Below are 12,241 nucleotides of genomic sequence, written 5' to 3'. Positions count from 1 at the left end.
GGAAGCTGAAATTATACACATAATAGAAGAAACTATAGGAGAAAACCTTTACAGTTTTGGCTTTGGCAAAGAGTTCTGAGACACAGCGTCAAAAGCATGAGCCATGAAAAAAAAATTGACGTTAGAATTCACTAAAAGGTTGCCCTTCAAATGATGTCATTAAGAAAAACAATGTTGGGCTTCCCTGGTGGTCCAGTGGTTAAGAATCCACTCTGGAATGCAAGGAACAACAGTTCTATACCTGGGCCAAGAAGATTCCACATGTCACAGAGCAACTAAGCCAGTCTGCCACAACTACTGAGCTCACGTGCTGCAACTACTGAAGCCCTTGCGCCTAGAGCCCATGCCCCCCAACAAGAGAAGCCATTGCAATGAGAAGCCTATGCACCACAACTAGAGAGTAGCTCACACTTGCCACAAGTAGAGAAAGCCCAAGTGCAGCAACCAAGACCCACCACAGACAAAAATAATAATAATGATAAAATAAATAAATATATCTTAAAAGCAAAACACAAAGAAAAACAACGTCAAGTAACAGAGATACATCTGACAAAGGACTCCTATCCAGGACCCATTAGTAGTCTTGCAACTGAATAGCACAACCCAATTTTAAAGTGGACAAAAAACTTCAACAGATGTTGTACCAAAGAAGACGCTTCATCAAGGAAATGCAAATCAAAGCCACAAACATCATGTCCCACTAGGACAGCTTTAATCAAAAATACAGACAATGCCAAGTGTTGGCCAGGGTGTGCCCAACTGGAACTTTTCCACATTGCTGTCAGGACTGTAAAATGGTACTTTCCTACCTTGGAAAAAGGCTTTCCAATTGGTGCTAGAGGTAAAGAACCCGCTTGCCAATGCAGGAGACATAAGAGGCACAAGTTCAATCCCTGGGTTGGGAAGATGCCCTGGAGGAGGGCCTGGCAACCCACTCCAGTATTGTTGACTGGAGAATCCCATGGACAGAGGAGCCTGTGGGCTATATAGTCCAGAGGATCACAAAGAGTTGGACACAACTGAAGCGACTTAGCACGCATGCACACACCTTGGAAAACACGGGGAAATCCACTCTTGGCAATCTACCCAAGATAACGAGCAAACCAAACATTCATGCAAAAACAAATGTAAATGTTCATAACAGACAAAAAGGAAACCAAAAGTGCATCAACTGACAGGTGAATACAAAACAAAATATGCTATACTTATACAATAAACAAGACAAAGTATACATTCTACACTATAGATGGACTGCAAAACCTTAGGTGAAATCACAAGACACCAGAAGGTTATATATTGTGTGATTCCACTAACACGAACTGTCCAGGAAAGACAAATGTACAGATGCAGAAAGCAGGACAGTGGTTGCCAGAGTCTGGGGGGAAAGAGGGCTTAGAGTAGGTGTCAACTACAAATAGTGCAAGGGAAACTCTCTTGGCCTGAGGATTATGCCCTTCTACAAATTTACTAAAAAATAATTGAATTGTCAACTTTGAACTGATGGATTTTGTAAATTCTGCCTCAGTAAAGCTGACTTTCTATGTCTTAAATATTTTTATTTGAATAATGTAAAAAGTTTTAGTTCATCACAGGGTTTTTAAATTAATACGTTTATTTATTACAGTGTAGATGCTCTGGGGGGTCGCACAGAGTCGGACACTACTGAAGTGACTTAGCAGCAGCAGCAGCAGCAGCAGATGCTCTGGGTCTGCTCAGTGATCTACTCTGCTTTTCAGATCCTTGTTATGAAAGCATTTGATACTGTGAAAATGCTGAAATAAATGTCCTTATGTTTGGGACTTCCCTGGTGGTCCACTGGCTAAGACTCCTCGCTCCCAATGCAAGGGGTCTGGGTTCAATTCTTGGTCAGGGAACTAGATCCCACAAGCCACATCTAAAAGAACCTGCACACTGCAAGGAAGATCGAAGATCCTGCAGGTCACAACTAAGATCCGTCGCAGCCAAATGAATATATATATTTTTAAAGTCCTTGTAAGTAAATCTTTGAACACAGCCACAGTTCTTTCCTCAGAATACTGTTAAGATTCAAGGTATACTTTCACAGCCCTCCCCAGCCACACTGCATGCTCGGGGTGTGGCCATGCCATGTCATGTCACATCTCTTAAGATTCTTTGCTAATCTGACAAAAGGTTCAAAACAGTGTCATCCCTCCCTCCCCCAGAAATGTGTCACATTCCAAAAAGGTCCAGCTCCTGCCAGTCCAACCTGTACCTTCAGAAAGAATGGAGGGCAGGGACACAATGTCAGTACTGGATGTTGTGTTGCCAGCCAGAGAGAGTTGTGGGAGACTCGAAGGACCAGTGACCCTGGTCCTTCAACAGGACACTGCAAGGAGCAGAGACGATGATCCTATTATGAAGATACTAGTACAGCTAACGCCATGTACAAAGCTCTAACCAAAAGTAAAACCACTCAGTACAATCAAGGAAAATAATGTTTAGATCTATAGTGATAAATTTGTTGGATTTCCCTGGTGGTACAGTGGATAGGAATCCCCCTGCCAATGTAGGGGACATGGGATCAATCCCTGGTGCAGGAAGATCCCACATGCTGGGGAGAAACTAAAGTCTGTGTGATGCAAGTACTGAAGCCTGTGTGCCTACAGCCTGAGCTCCCGAACAAGAGAAGCTGCCGCAGTGAGAAGCCCATGCATCACAACGAAGAGTAGCCCCTGCCTGCCACTAGAGAAAGCCCACAGGCAGCAATGAAGACCCCATGCAATCAACACTAAATACAGATAGTTAAAATAAAAAGAATTTTTTAATTTTCTTGGTTGGTATTCCAGGTACTTAACTGCTCTATAAATTACTACAAAACTTGGCGTGAAACACACATTTTATTATGGTCACAATTCTGATGGTCAGGGAGTGAGATGATATAGGTTTGCCTCGTGCCACAAAGCAGGTCTTCTGGGTCCCCAGACTCATCCTCACCTGAGTCCTGACCAGAAACCATGATGGGATGAGACTTTGGGGGGTCCTGAGAGGCAGTGTGTGGTAGAAGGCCACACATCATCCTTTGCTTCTCTTCCCATTGAGAGGTGGAATCTAATCCGTTATGAAGTGATTTCTGTTATGATTACTACTCACCTTGTGTGAAACTCATGGGATTTAAGCTATGTGAAGATATGTTAAGTAGTTAAAAGTAAGAGTCACACTGGCCAATGTGAACTTCCATGTTAGTTGTTTTGAAATGTCTGCTGTAGCACTGTATCTTAAGTGATAAACTAAGAGTATTACTTTATACAAGAAGCTTGAAAGATGATGTATGTCAAAGAAAAAGAACAACTGTTAAGAGTCAAGACCCCTCTCCCTAGTGTTAACTGCTTCTCCTTAAGAAGAGACCACTACACCCGTTACTTTGAAGACTCTTTCTGTGGAGGAACCTACTCTATACTGCTGAGAGCTGTTCCAGCTATTTCGGACACTGCCAGAGGCCCTGCTGGAGCAGAAGGCAACTTCCCATTCATGTTTGTCTTGAGACCTATGGCCCTGGGACTAAAGACGCAGATCATGCTTAGAGGGCTCCGTCTCAAGCTTCTCCCTGGAGTGGTTCATTACCCCCTAGTCCCTGCTTTGTAATTGTGTGATTTGTGAACTCAGTGTTGGCTATTGTTTCATATATCTCTATTTCTGATTCTCACCTGCTCTTACTGCTGGGCCCTGTCCTTCTTTCAGGCACAGAAAACAGGTTTCTTGGAACATTTGTTTTTGAAGTCCCAGTGGCCAAAATACCGCAGGAGCCACGTGGGAAGTCCTTCAACAGCCCAGGCTGAGCGCTATGCAACATGGTCATCTTTTTGTTATTGTTTTCATTTTATCACTTCAAGCAGCATATGGGATCTTAGTTCCCTGATCAGGAATTGAACCCGTTCCCCATGCATTGGCAGCTCAGAATCTTAACCACTGGACCACCAGGGAAGTTCTGGAGTGGTTTGTTACATAGCAGGTGGGATGATGATACCGCTGTTATTAATTCCCAAAGGACCTTTTTACTTAGAATATTGTGTGTAGAAATACATGCGAAAATATATATGGTAAAAGTGACATTTGAGGTTTCCTTCAAACTCACTCATGTGGTAAGGAGATGAGGGCAAAGATGACACAGGGTTGGAGAAAAGCTGGAGGGCACCTACAGAAGCTGACGGTATATACTCTGGGCTTCATATTCCTTCTTTCTACCTTCATCCATGTGGTGGGCCACCTCCAAGATGGCTGAATGGCCCAGCACAGCTCCTTGTCCTCATGTCCCTGTGGTCCCCTCCAGCACTGTACTGGGGAAGCTCCACGTGACCAGCCGGAGTAGAAGCAATGGCACCTCTGATACTAGGTTGTAAAGGGCACTGTGGCTTTGTTTGGGGCACTTGCTGTTTACCTGGCTCGAATTCTCTTTCTGAGGCCTCACTCGGGGAAAGCCAGCTGCATTACAGAGAAGCCAGAAGCTGTGGGCAGCAGGGAACTAAATCCTCCAACCAACAGCCTGTGAGGATCAGAGCCTCCTGCCCACAGCACGTGCATAAGCTTGGAATTCCTGCAGATCCTGAAACCAGGGCCCTGGCTCACAGTTCAACCACAACCTCAAACTAGACTGGAGCCAGAAACACCCAGCACAGCGCTCCCTGATCCTCGGTGAAGACAGTGTATATTGGTCCTTCTAAGCTGCTAAATTCCAAGGTTATGTTTTTACACAGCAATAGGTGACTAATATAACAGAGTTTGATAGTTTTCAAAAAGCACTTAGGTTACTGAAAAACAAACTTTGCCGATTCTGCAGTGTAGCAGGACAGAGGACGAGGGCGGCCGGGTCTAGCGGCGCGCTTTGCAGGTGCGCCAACAGAAAGCCTCAAAAGCGTGTATGGAATAAATACAAGATAGGAATGCTCTGCCTTTGGCCAATTCAATTTTCTACATGTTAAGCTGACCATGTGACTCTTAGTTACAGAAAACTGGCAAATATTCCCCTCAAATTAAGACATTTCCAAAAGATACCAAGGGCAATATTTCACATTAGGTTCTGTGACCTAAAAGGCACCCCACCACGCGCAATCCGGGGGTGTGTGTTTGTGATGACTCGGGTGTGAAGCATTTGAGGTCCTGCACTCCGAGAGGAGGCGGCGAAGAAAGAGATGCGTGCTACACCGACGTCGGGAGCGCAGGCTCCGCCAGGCTGGCTACAAATCATAGGCCCTGCTTGGGGCTACAAAATGCTCGCTGGTTGAACGCGTGGGCATGTGTCCGATAGTCGCCACGCCGGGTGGCCTCTGGGCTAGGAGCTCCCAAAAGGGCGACCGCATGCTGACTTGGTCTGGAAGGGGAAAGGCCTGGAGAGAGCTCTTTGAACACCAGTGGATGAACTTCCGACGATAACTTCCGGGGGAGCGGACAGCGGCGAGTGGGCGCGAAGGTAGCCGAAGGCCGGACGGCTGCCACTCGCGGACCCCGGTTCCTTGAGGGGACCGGCTGTGCCGGCTCGTCCCCGCGGCGTGATGGCTGCGTGCCCTCGGAAGGAGAGATGCCCGCTGATGGAGACGCGCCCGAGACACACGCGCGTCCCAGCACCTCGCAGAAATGCCATGCCGCGCCCAGGTTTCCCGTCGGGCTCAGCGAGACCGTCTCACTTCCCGGCCCCTTCAGCTTGCCGGCTGACTCCTGGGGATACCCGAGACTAAAAAACGCCTGTGACAAAGGGCACAGAAGCCCCAACCGCATCAGTCTCCTCTGCCGCGCTGCCCAAACGGACGCGCCCACAAGGCCGGTCCGCAAGATGGCGGCGGCGCGCTGCCGGCAGCCCCTCGCACATGCGCTATCCGCGGCCCGCCCGGCGCGAGCGGAAGTCGCGTGACCCCGGAAGTGGCCGGCAGGGCGCGCGCGGGCGGGGCGGCGACGTTCGTCATTCTGTGCGGGAGGGAGCGCGAGAGCGGCGCGGACGATCCTCCGGTGAGTGCGGGCGGCGGGGCCAGCGAGCGCGGTGGGCACGGCGGGCGAGGCGGCCGCGGGGAAGGAGGCCGGGGCCTCGCCTTTGTTCTCGCTTCCCGCCCCGCCCGCCAGTCCCGCTGGGGGAATCTGCGCAGGGCGGGGGCGGCATTGACAGCGGGCGGCGCCCCGGGCGCAGGGCGGGCCCACGTGCGATCGGGGGCGCGGGGATTTGGAGGCGGGGGCGCGGGTGCCGGGGGCGGGAGCCGGGGTCTGTGCAGACCTCTTTTGTGGTCGCTGCTCGTACCCGGCAGCCCCCTCCTCGCTGGTGCGCGCGGACCGGGGCCAGGCGGGACGCCTCCTCTCCTGGGAGGTGAGGTCCCTGCGCCCCACCCTGCTTGCCGGGCCTCGCCTGGCCCAGATTGCAGGCCCTGCGGAAGTGCGGGCCTCGCCATCGCACTTAAATGATTTTGTCGCCTGCGGCCGCGCTTGGGTAACGTTAGGGCGTGAGCCTTCTAGAGGAATTCCAGAGGAAGCTGCAAGGAAGCTTGGAAAAACGAGCCGGCCCCACCCTGCTTGTGGCGGCCGGGCGGTTCCGGGTCCCCAGCGGCCCTTTGTAAGATCTGGTCCTCATGCACGTCCCGGCATTGGCTGTCTTTACTGGCAACCGGTGGCCCTGACCCACCTCCCACACCGCCGGGTCTAGTCTGAGTCGGTCTCAGATACTCCTCAGGGATTCTATGGGGTGCGACGGTCATGCTGAGCGAAGGAAGTCCTGTGGCTGCCCCATCACTTCTCGCTTTGACAGCACTGCTCTGGGCTCTTCTGGGGCTGGGGCGGAAGGAGGATTTTGAGACTACCCATCACATGGCTGCAGCAGTTACCAAATTTTAGGTCACAGACCCTCACAGTTAAGAGATTGGTTTGTCAGACAGGTAGGGTCTTTCAGGCCATTTTAGGACTTACCTGTGGGACTTAGGCTAGCCCCGTCATCTGAGCCCTAGGAGAGCCCTGTGTTTGGGTTGGAGTGAGACATGACTGACCCATGTCCTGCACAAAGGCCTTGGTTTGTAGCTGGGGCGTTTTCGAAGGAACAGGCTGGTCAGAACCCAGCAAGAGGGGTTCTTTAAGGGGAGGGCCTGAGCAGCTCAGAACAGGAAGCAGCTCTTGGTTCTGATGCTTCGTGGTTGGACCCAGGTGTTGCTGCTTCCTGGGCAGCAGGGGAGCTAGGTTCCCTCTGAGAGCAGGCTGCAGCTTTCATTTAGCTCTGGATGCTGGGGTGAGGGTCCTATGAGGTGGGCAGGGCGAGGAGGTGGCCCCTTTGGGCTTCAGGAGCCTGTGTCTGGGCCCTTTTCGAAGTTCTGGCTGTCAGCTGCCTTCCTGTTACAGAACGTGCACCTCCCCTTGGGCCCAGGTTGGGGGCTTGGCCACCTGCAGAGAGCCAGTGCAGATCACTTGCTGGTCCTGCAGCAGGGCAGATGGGGACACACTGTGGGTCCCTCCAGGCTGCCACAGCCCCTGCTACCCTGCTCACAGGTGTCTCACATCCAGCTAGAGGTGAGTATGGCTGAGCAGGAGCCCACAGCTGAGCAGCTGGCACAGATTGCTGCGGAGAACGAGGAGGACGAGCACTCAGTCAACTACAAGCCCCCGGCCCAGAAGAGCATCCAGGAGATCCAGGAGCTGGACAAGGACGACGAGAGTCTGCGCAAGTACAAGGAGGCCCTCCTGGGCCGTGTGGCTGTGTCTGCTGGTAAGTGGGCCCTGGTGGGGTGTGTGGACACCTGTCACTTTTCTGGGTGTCCGCCACTATTTTCCCCGCTGGAGGAGCTCTAACTTGCTGTCACTCCGCAGACCCCAATGTCCCCAATGTTGTGGTGACCCGACTGACCCTGGTGTGTAGCACTGCCCCGGGCCCCCTGGAGCTGGACCTGACAGGTGAGTGGCATCTCCAGGCTCCTAGCTGGGGCTGCCTGGCACCCTGCTGCTTCCGCTAAAAATAATTTGTTGAGGTGCTGGTGCCCTCTTGTGGGGAGCATAGGAAGTGCAACCAAGTGGTCTTAAGGCTCTGGCTTTGGTGTGGCCTGGGATTAGGGGGGTGTGTGTGTGTGTGTGTGTGTGTGTGTGTGTGTTGGCCTGGGATTAGGGGTGGGGTGGGTCTGGGGGTGTGTGTGTGTGTGTGTGTTGTGTGTGTGTGTGTGTGTTGGCCTGGGATTAGGGTGGGGTGGGTCTGGGGGTGTGGGGTGTGTGTGTGGGTGTGTGTGTGTGTTGTGTGGCCTGGGATTAGGGGTGGGGTGGGTCTGGTCGGTGTCTGTGTGTGTGTGTGTGTGTGTGTGTGTGTGTGTGGCCTGGGATTAGGGGTGGGGGGTCTGGGTCGGGCTGGTGTGTGTGTGTGTGTGTGTTGTGTTGGCCTGGGATTAGGGGTGGGCGTGGGTCTGGGTCGGTGTGTGTGTGTGTGGTGGTGTGGCCTGGGATTAGGGGTGGGTGTGGTTCTGGGTCTGTGTGTGTGTGTGTGGTGTGGTGTGTGTGTGTGTGGTGGCCTGGGATTAGGGTGGTGGGGTGGTCTGGGTCGTGTGTGTGTGCTGTGTGTGTGTGTGTGTGTTGTGGCCTGGGATTAGGGGTGGGGTGGGTCGGTCAGGGTGTGTGTGTGTGGTGTGTGTGTGTGTGTTGTGTGTGTGGCTGGGATTAGGGGTGGGGTGTGTCTGGGTCGGTGTGTGTGTGTGTGTGTGTGTGGTGTGGCCTGGGATTAGGGGTGGGTGGTCGTGGTGTTGTGTGTGTGTGTGTGTGGTGGCCTGGGATTATTGTGGGTGTGGGTGGGTCTGGTCGGTGTGTGGTGTGTGTGTGTGTGTGTGGTGTGGCCTGGGATTAGGGGTGGGGTGGGGTGTGTGTGTGTGTGTGTGTTTGGTGTGGCCTGGGATTAGGGGTGGGGTGTGTCTGGGTGTGTGTGTGTGTGTGTGTTTGGTGTGGCCTGGGATGCCAGGGGGTGGGGGTGTGAGAGGTGCAGACGGGGCACCCCACCAGGGCCGGAGTGGCTTCCCCTACCTGAAGCTCCTAGTGTGGCGTTCCTCTCAAACGCAGGTGATCTGGAGAGCTTCAAGAAGCAGTCCTTTGTGCTGAAGGAAGGTGTGGAATATCGGATAAAAATCTCCTTCCGGGTAAGGAGGAGGCTCAGGGGGGCGCTGGGGGCTCGGACTGGAGAGTCTGGCTGAGCCCCGCTTGGGTGCCTCCTTGCAGGTGAACCGAGAGATCGTGTCCGGCATGAAGTACATCCAGCACACGTACAGGAAAGGCGTGAAGAGTGAGTGGGGGGGGGGGCACCAGGAGGGAGGCGGCCACCCAGGGGCTCACGGGGCATCGGGAGGGAGCGGGGGAAGGCCGGGCTCTGCTCCCTGACGGACGCCCTCCCTGCACCCCGCAGTTGACAAGACCGACTACATGGTGGGGAGCTATGGGCCCCGGGCGGAGGAGTATGAGTTCCTGACCCCCATGGAGGAGGCGCCCAAGGGCATGCTGGCTCGAGGCAGCTACAACATCAAGTCCCGCTTCACAGACGATGACAGGACTGACCACCTGTCCTGGGAGTGGAACCTCACCATCAAGAAGGAATGGAAGGACTGAGCCACGCCGGGAGGCGGGCAGGGCGGGCGGACGGAAGGACGGACGTGCCCCACCCCACCACCCCACCCTTCCCGACCCCAGACCAAAGTGCTGACAGGGCCCGCCCACGCTGCCACCACTGCCCCCGGTCTGCCTCCTGACTGGCCTGTCCCTCCTCCACCCTTCCAGCCCGCTGGCCCCAGCCTCCTCGGTGGTCTAGTGTTGTTGCTGCTTCCGCCTGTGCTGTGGGGAGGGAGGCCTCTACCTCCCCTTCTGTATCTTTCGAGATTCCCCCACTGTCCTGACCCGACCTGAGTCCTTGGCATGGGAGTCAGGCATCGCAGTGGGGCTCAGGGTGCTCAGGTCCCCTGGGCCTTTCCTGTTATGTTACCTGGACTCCTGTCGCCCCCTTCCTGGTGGGGGTGGGGTGTACCGCGTGGGGCCTCGTGGGGCCGGTTTTCCTCCAGCTTTCACCTCCCCGGTCAGTCCATCCATCACTGTCAGTAACGGTCTAACCATGATGCCTTAACATGTGGAACGTGTGCTGTGGGGGCGTCACTAACCTCTAACCCTGTGTCTGCATGAGCATGTGGTGTCTCCCCCCACCCCCCACCATCCCTACCCCGTCTGTGATCCCCGTGGTCTGGGAAGGCTTCTGGGATGTGCTGGTCCCTAGTCTGCCCTGGCCTGGCCAGGCCTGCGGGGGACAGCTCCAGGGGCTTGGGAAAACCCAAATTGCCAAAACTCAAAAGTGGCCTCCAGTCCCATCTGGGAGGCTGGGTGTCCTCACACCTCTGCCTTCTTTGTCCCAGTGGGCAGTGCCTAGAGCCCACGGCCCCAAGAGAGAGCCCTCGGCAGACAAAGCCAGTGGCCGAGCCTTACTTGTCCCTCCTGGCCTGCAGGCCTGGAGTCGTGTGCCTGGCCCGTCAGTATTTATTGCCTCCATATGTGCCGTCCTCTGGGCCCGCTGGCCTGCCGCCTCTGCCCCAAGGCTCGGTGCCACCATCCCCAGCAGGCCCTCCCTGGACCCAGCCAGGACAACCGTGGGACCAAGCTTGCACCGCTGGAGCCGTCCCCTCTGCCCCCACCCCACCCGACCCCACCCTCCCCGGTCAGGCCCGGGCCTAGAATGCACAGGAGCCTGTCCCTGCTTCTCCTTTTCTGACCGGGAAATAAACTTCCCCCTAAGGAGCCAGGGTGTCTGCTGCTGTCTCCTGGTGAGGAAGGGGAAATGGGGGCCCCATTGCTCTGCTTCCCTGGGGCACCCGTGGGAGGGCCGGGGGCCAGGCGCAGTCGCCGCTGTCTGGCTGGTGGAGGAGGAGGGGTTTAGAGCCCTGACTCAGATGCATCAGCCCACGAGGCCGGTGCTGTCCTGGCTGGGTGGGTTCTGCCGGGGAAAGGCGGGGGACAGCTGGGGCCTGGATCCAGTGGGGCATCCGGTGTCCAGAGTGACTCCTGCATGCCACTTGTGGGCCCTGCTTGAGCCTCTGGGAGGGAATGGTTTTAACCTCAAAAAAGGGGAACCATGCTGAAGACTTGGGAACAAATAGAATGACTGGGTCCCAAGGGACCCAGGACAGGGACTCAGAGCTGGATGGGAGGGTGGGGAAGTTGGCAGCAGGGCCAGTGGAGAGGGTGGCATGGAAGGCCAGAGGTCCAAAGGTGGGGTGGATGGGATGAGATGGGGACCCTCACTGCAAGGAGGCACAGGAGAGTACCTGGGGAGCCCTGAAGGAGCGACTGCCAGTCCTGCTATCCGGCAGGGTCTCTTCAGGACCTTGGGGTGGCAGGGATGGTGCTACCTCGGCATCACCCCCAAGGATGCCCGGGAACTAAGACACCCCTTACCGACTGAAGGAGAGGGCAAATAGGAATCCCCAGTTCCACCCAGACGGAAGGTTGAGTCCAGAAATCCCATTTTATGGCTCAGTGGCAAAACTTTTAGGGTGAAATCTGCCTTTGTGCTCAGCTGGTGAGAAAAGTGGGTGCCACACCTAGGCTGCTGCTGTTTGTGTTCCCGCCCTGGCTACGCCTCCTAGAGGCTGCCACTTTTCCCAGTTCTTAGCAGCGGGCTGAGCCCTTGAAGTTTATTGCCAGCTGGGGCAGCCCAGGAAGTACCCTTTCACTTCCACCCCCGCCAGTGACCACATGCCATGCCAGGGTGGCTCCCACAGGACTGGTTACTGCCTGGCTTTCTGGACCCCAGGGCCCCCGTGGGCTTCTGGAGGTGGGGCCCAGTGCTGGGTACCAGGACAAACTGCCACTTTCTGCAGCAGCTGGCCCAGACAAATCCAAGAGTCACAGCCACAGGGGACAGAGACCCTAACCAACCTCTCCTGGGACCACCAGCCTCAGGCAGGGGAAGACAGACTGCACAGCCCTGGGTTCCCAGGCCCAAGGCCTTTCTCACAAAACTGAGATGCCCCAACCTCTGAAACAGCCCTACCTTTGGAGGCGAAAGGCTTCCAGGCAGCAACTATAGTCTCAGCCAGCCAGAGGAGCCCCAGGGCCAGCCAGAGCCCCTCCAACTCTCCCAATCCACTTCCTAAAATGTCCAGTGAAAATCTTCAAGTCTAGCGTTAACCTGTGCTGTCAGCAATTTGGTTTATTGGGCAAGGGCTTTCGGAGGCTCTGGCAGGCCAGAAGGGCTAGTAATACTCTCTTGACTCTTGGGTTTTCCAAGCTTGATTTTGATTCGTGAACTCAGACC

At 54.9% G+C, this 12,241-nt stretch overlaps 1 protein-coding gene across 2 annotated transcripts; it reads left to right on the top strand.

The window, feature by feature from the left end:
• The first annotated feature begins 5,846 nt into the window (after nucleotides 1-5,846).
• On the top strand, nucleotides 5,847-10,722 carry ARHGDIA (Rho GDP dissociation inhibitor alpha). Of its 2 annotated transcripts, none has more exons than XM_043463506.1 (6): nucleotides 5,847-5,958; nucleotides 7,471-7,687; nucleotides 7,789-7,872; nucleotides 9,013-9,089; nucleotides 9,169-9,232; nucleotides 9,353-10,722. In XM_043463506.1, the coding sequence occupies exons 2-6, from the start codon at nucleotides 7,498-7,500 to the stop codon at nucleotides 9,550-9,552; spliced, it is 615 nt and encodes a 204-aa protein (XP_043319441.1). In that variant the 5' UTR covers nucleotides 5,847-5,958; nucleotides 7,471-7,497; the 3' UTR covers nucleotides 9,553-10,722. The 2 variants fall into 2 exon arrangements, with proteins under 2 accessions (XP_043319441.1, XP_043319449.1); XM_043463514.1 differs by lacking the exon at nucleotides 5,847-5,958 and adding an exon at nucleotides 6,155-6,307.
• The last annotated feature ends 1,519 nt before the right edge of the window (nucleotides 10,723-12,241 follow it).

This window comes from Cervus canadensis, chromosome 1 (genome assembly GCF_019320065.1).
Source record: "Cervus canadensis isolate Bull #8, Minnesota chromosome 1, ASM1932006v1, whole genome shotgun sequence".
NCBI classification, from domain to species: Eukaryota; Metazoa; Chordata; class Mammalia; order Artiodactyla; family Cervidae; genus Cervus; species Cervus canadensis.
This window is presented reverse-complemented; position numbering and strand designations above follow the sequence as displayed.

What these genes read in the sequence shown, in the direction of transcription:
- ARHGDIA (XM_043463506.1), top strand. Translation starts at nt 7,498, where the DNA reads ATGGCTGAGCAGGAGCCCACAGCTGAGCAGCTGGCACAGATTGCTGCG. An exon ending in GGATAAAAATCTCCTTCCGG is followed by an intron (nt 9,090 to 9,168) that starts GTAAGGAGGAGG and finishes GCCTCCTTGCAG; the next exon opens with GTGAACCGAGAGATCGTGTC. An exon ending in GTACAGGAAAGGCGTGAAGA is followed by an intron (nt 9,233 to 9,352) that starts GTGAGTGGGGGG and finishes TGCACCCCGCAG; the next exon opens with TTGACAAGACCGACTACATG.